Consider the following 5936-nt stretch of genomic DNA (forward strand, 5'->3'; position numbering starts at 1 on the left):
TATTTGTTTCAAATTCATTTTCTGTTACATCCTTTGCTAAAATGGCTACTAGCAATATCACCATGACAACTCAGTTTCCACTATTAGCAAAGTGGTAATTTAGCAGCCATTTCAAAAGCAACCAATCATCACTAGTCAGTTTCTTTTTAGTCACAAGAATCCTCAATTCAGCTGTAAGTATGCAGTGTGGTAATTCTGAATGAAAATCTCTTTAAAAAAAGGTTTTTGGGGGTATATTATAGGTGTATATTTTATGTGGCATATAAAATATTTTGATACAGGCCTACAATGTGTTATAATCTCATCAGGGCAAATGAAGTATCCATCATATCCCAAGCATCTATCTTTTGTTTTACAAACAATTCAATGATACTCTTTTAGTTACTGTAAAATGTACGATTAAATAATTCTTGACTGTTGTCACCCTGTTGTGCTATCAAATACTAGATCTTATTTATTCTAACTCTATGTGTGCACCTATTAAGCATTACCTCTTCCTTCTCATCCCCCATACTATTTTACCAGCCTTTGCTAACAGTTCTCCTACTCTGTATCTTCATGTGTTAAATGTTTCAATTTTTAGCTCCTGCAAATACATGAGAATATGTGACTTTTGTCTTTCTGTGTCTGGCTTTTTTCACTCCACATTTCCATCCACATTGTTGCAAATAACAGGATCTCATTCTCCTTTATGGTTGAGTAGTGCTCCGCTGTGTATATGAACCATTTTCTTTAGCCACTCATCTGTTGATGAACATCTGGAATGCTTCCAAATCTTCGCTGTTGTGAACAGTGCTGCAACACACATGATAGTGCAGGTATCTCTAATATACTGATTTCCTTTCTTTTGTGTATATATCCAGTTGAGGAATTGCTGGATCATATGGTAGCTCTGTTTTTAGTTCTGAGGACCTCCAAATTGTTCTCGATAGTGGTTATACTTAAATTACATTCCCACTAACAATGTGCAAGGTTTATCTTTACTCTATATCCTTGCCAGCATTTGTTATTCAATGTCTTTTAAATATAAACTATTTTAAGTTGGGTGACATGATCTCTAATTGTAATTTTGATTTGCATTTCTCTGAATATCAATGATATTGACGTTGAGTATCTTTTCATATACATATCTGCTATTTGTATTCCCTCCTTAGTTTTGAAACAGGGTCTCACTTTGTTACTCAGGTTGGAGTGCAGTGGCACAATCACAGGTCACTCCAGCTTTGACCTCCCTGGCTCAGGTAATTTTCACACCTAAGCCTCCCAAATAACTGAAACTGCACGCACATGTCACAATGCCTGGCTAATGTGTCCTCTTTTGAGAAATATCTAATCCAATATTTTGAACATTTTAGAATTCAGATTATGAGTTTTTTATGGAGTTATTTGAGCTCCTTAAATATTCTGGTAATTAATCCCTTGTTAGATAGTTTTCAAATACCTCCCCCCATTCTGTGGGTTGTCTCTTCACTTTGTTGATTGTTTCCTTTGCTGTGCACAAGCTTTTTAACTTGATGTGAATATTCAAGAAATATTTGCTGAGTCCAATATCCCAGAGAGTTTTCCCACTGTTTTATTTTACTTTCATATTTCAAGTCTTGGTTTTAAATTTAAAAAAAAGAAATTAATTATAAAAATAGAGACAGAATCTCACTGGATTGCCCAAGCTGGTATGAAACTAGTGGGCTTAGGAGATCCTCCTATCTCAGCCTCCCAAAGTTCTGGGATTACAGTCATGAGCCACTGCACCCAGCCAAAATTTAAATCTTCAATCCATTTTAATTTGATTTTTGTGAGAAATAGAGGCCTAGTTTCATTCATTTGCATATGGGTATCCAGTTTTCTCAGCACCACTTATTAATGAGACTGTCATTTCCCCATTGTACGTGCTTGGCACCTCTGCTGAAAATGAGTTCACTGCAGATGTATGGATTGGTTTCTAGGTTTTCTACTCTGTTACATTGGTTTATGTGTCTGTTCTTATGCCAGTGCCATGATGTTCTGGTTACGGTAGCTGTAGAGTATAATTTGAAATCAGATAATGTGATTCCTCAAGGTTTGTTTGTTTTTGCTCAGGATAGCTTTGCATATTCTGAGTCTTTTGTAGTTGCCTATAAATTTTAGGATTCATTTTTCATTTCTATTTCTGTGAAGAATGTCATTGTTTTTGCAGACTTGTGGAGGTACCACATTGGTGGTCATGAATAAGACCTGGAGGAATTCTCTGTATTAGCAGACAGGCTCCCTTCTCCCCTTACTTTCCCACAAATGAAGTCTGTCTCTCTGTGCTAGGCTGCCTGGAGCTGGGAGAGGAGCGATACAAGCACCCCTGTGGCCACGACCTCTGGAACAGCACTAGGTCTGTCCAGACGGCACTAGGTCTGAAGTCAGCACAGCACTGTGACTGCCCAAGGCCCACTGTAACATCTACCTGCTGCCACCTATGTCATTCTAGGCCCCGGGGCTCTACAATTAGCAGGTAGTGAAGCCAGCCAGTCTTCTGTCCTTCCCTTAAGTGCAGTAAGTTCCCCTGGACCCTATGTGATAATCTGCTTTTTGTTGGCTTACACTGACTCTCTCTTTCTTAGCTGAGAGCTGTTCAGGCTTCATGTTAGCTTCTTGAGCCAGACAGACTCCACCTTAGTGTCTTCATTTTAGTTATTCCCCTCATTAAATATGTAAATGCAGTATGTAGCTGGGGCAGGATGACACCGGGCACGTCCCGGAGTGCATTTGCTGATAAGAGGCTGAGTTAAGCAGTTCCAGCAGAGCCTGGGAATGCAGTTGCTTTCAAGTACCCAGAGCCCCCATATGTATAATTTGGATGTCTTTTTATGACAGCTCTAGCCCTTGCACCTGGTACTGTTTTATTTCTTATGTACCAGCTTATCTTTTAACTTTTTTGCTTACTCTGCATCTGTGAAAAAATTGCTTCAGCTAGGTTCTCCCCTCCCTTTTCAAACTAGGGTATAAGAAACCTCTTAACTCTTCCTTCTTGGCCGAGAGAATTTTCAGTGTTAGCCACCTCTCAGTCACCAACTAAAATAAAGGACTCATAATTCAGTCTCACAGTGTGGCTCATTCCTTGACTCACTTGGGTATAACACCTGATGAGTTCAAAGGCGCTGCCTGGGAGCCTGGGCTGCAGTCATAAACTTTAGACATCTCCTGGTGCTTTGTTCTACCATGGCTAAGCTGGCACTGAATCCACCAGGCAAATACCTTCCTGCTCTTCCCTCCTTTTTCCCTAGGCAGAGTAGTCAGTCCCCACGCACATCATTGCAGTCCCATGAGGATTAGTGTCAGGTCACCATGGATGTTCACTTAATAATACCCCAACGGCTCTCAGTCATCTTGTGAGTGCTGCCTGCCCTAGAACTCACTCTTCAGACCTGTGGGCTCCACTCTGGTCCAGGGTAGATCCAGAGATGCCATCCAAGAGCCAAGGCCTGAATCGTGGACTCCTACAGCTTACCTGGTGCTCTTCTCACTGTAGCTGAGCTGGTATCTAAGCTCAAGAAAACTCCACTTTACTCTTCCCTCAGCATTTATCAAGCAGAGGGAGTCTCTCCTTGTAGCCACCACAGCTGGGAATGTGCTGGGGCACACCTGAAGCCAGCACATCTCTGTCTCACTCCAGGCCCATGGCATGTACTACCTGGTCACCACTGATGATTCTTCAGGGCCCAAGGCCTCTTTCATCAGAAAGCGATGAATCCTGCCATTACTGAGTCCTAGCAGGCTCCCTTCTGGCCCAGAGTTTGTCTAGAGATGCTATCCCAAAGCTGGGACCTGAACTGGGGGTTTCGTGACTCTGACCAGTGCCCTCCTCTGCTGTGGCTGAGCTAGTATCGAGTTGCAAGACAAAGTTCTCTTTCCTCCCCTCAAGCTGAAGAAACAGGTCTTTGTCAGAGCTGTGAGCTGCACTGTCAAGGGTTGAAGGAGGGGTGGGCAAACACTCCCTAGCTGCCCCAGCTGCTGTCTCCCTGGGTCACATGCCTCCAGACACACTAGTTCCAAGTGCAGCATGGCACTCGAACTTGCCTTAGAGTTGCAGTCCTTGTGACCTAAACAGACTTTCAGTTTATTAAGGACCCCATTGGGTGATTTTATTCCACAGCAGCCAGGCTTTCGCAACTCAAGTGCCATCCACTGGGATGAACAACTCCCCTATGGCTGGGGCTAGTCTAAATGTTTTTTCTGTGGGTGGACGTTGGGTGAGTTCAGCTTTGTTTTGCTTTCTGCTATGACAAGGCAGCACTGAGTTCAGGCAAAGCCCCACAGCTGCTGTGTTCTCCCTGCCCCAAGCATGTGGCCTCTCTCCTTGCCACAGGTTCACAGGGTGGTATCAGCAATTCAAGACTGTCTTTTCTGCACTGTTCAGTGCCTCTTTCAGCGATATGAAGTTAAACCCAAGTACTATGATCTCTTACCTGATTTCTAGTTCTTATGAAGGTGCTTTTTTATTTAGATAGTTGCTAAATTTGTTATTTCTGTGGGGAGCACAATTGGCAGAGACTTCTATTCAGCCATCAGGCTCCACCTCTGTGACTGCACACATTCTGAATGACAGTCTTATCTGGAGTAATAGGCAAATGTAAAAAAAAAAAAAAAAAACCAAAAAGCCAAAACCTCTTGCTGGTGCCTGTCATACTCTTGATCTTCATATGTTGCTAAATGTCATCAAGAGGTGTTTTTCAGATTTCTCTAAGTGTCACCCACAAAGCCATTCTTTCTGTCTGGTGGACACTGTGAGAGCCTCTGCTGGAAATGCCTCCCAGGCTCACCCTGCCAATCAGCTCCAAGGCCCTTCCCTTTATAGCACTCAGGAAGCCAGAGTGGAAGAAAGGCCCATGAAGCTCTTGTTTCAGTGTCATGTTGGTGCCATCTGGTACCAACCCCATGACTCAGCAAGATTTCTTGCACTCTCATGGGTAACTCACCCCCCACCCCCACCAAATGCTGCTGTGGTTGAATGAGTGTCCCGGGAAACTCCTGAGTGTGGCGAGCATTGGGTGATGCTCCAGCAATGTTTCTCAGACTCCCTGAGGGGAGCAATGAAACTCCTAACTCATCAGCCCAATGATGCAACACTCTGAAGGGGGAGGAGACAGGGGCACAGGGATCTGTGACTATTCTGTATCTCAAGATTTCTATAAAACAGATCTTCAGATAAAAACAGTGAAAACACCAGCAAAAGCAAGTACACAATGTATGACTCAGGGTGAAGCTATACATTTTCCCCAGTCCAAAGGCCCCAGACCTGTCAATGGCCAAACAGTTATTTCAAAGGCCAGACATGTGATCCTTACAAAGAGACTGGAACTTGCACACAGCTTGTAAAAAGCCATAAGGATATTTACTGTACTATTATTTTCTGGTAGTACACTGGTACAATGTTGCCAAAAATATCCACAGAAAAATATTTTTCAATTTATGAGCAGATTATTACAATAGCATTTTACCAAGACCTACCAATGAACAATGAAAAATATGAACAGTTGTTCTAAAATGTGATGTTTATGCCCATTTCCAATATCTGTACAGGTAAACTTTTAAAATATTTCTTAAAGTGTTAAGTTTATGGGACCAAAAAGTATTTTAAAATGGTTAGAAATTTCACAAAGACAGCTGGGTATAGTTGCTCATGCCTGTAATCCCAGCACTTTGGGAGGCCAAAGCAGGTGGATCACCTGAGGCCAGGAGTATGAGACCAGCATGGCCAACGTGGTGAGACGCTATGTCTACTAAAAATACAGAAAATTAGCTGGATTTGGTGGTGGATGCCTGTAATCCCAGCTACTCGGGAGGTTGAACTGCTGGAATCTGGGAGGCAGGAGAATCACTTGAATCTTGGAGGCAGAGGTTGCAGTGAGCCAAGATCATACCATTGCACTACAGCCTAGGCAACAAGAGTGAAACTCCATCTCAAAAAA

The 5936-nt window shown here is 42.7% G+C and overlaps 1 protein-coding gene across 1 annotated transcript in view; it reads right to left on the reverse strand.

The window, feature by feature from the left end:
- Window positions 1-4943: 4943 nt before the first annotated feature.
- The window catches only part of LOC108298797 (cyclin-Y-like protein 2), a gene marked incomplete at its 3' end in the record, with an annotated part of 29376 nt that continues 28383 nt past the window's right edge, over window positions 4944-5936 (reverse strand). The window contains 1 exon segment of the mRNA XM_037735892.1: window positions 4944-5095. Within this exon segment, the coding sequence (XP_037591820.1) occupies window positions 4944-5095 (152 nt within the window).

This window comes from Cebus imitator, unplaced genomic scaffold (assembly GCF_001604975.1).
Source record: "Cebus imitator isolate Cc_AM_T3 unplaced genomic scaffold, Cebus_imitator-1.0 Scaffold1095, whole genome shotgun sequence".
NCBI classification, from domain to species: Eukaryota; Metazoa; Chordata; class Mammalia; order Primates; family Cebidae; genus Cebus; species Cebus imitator.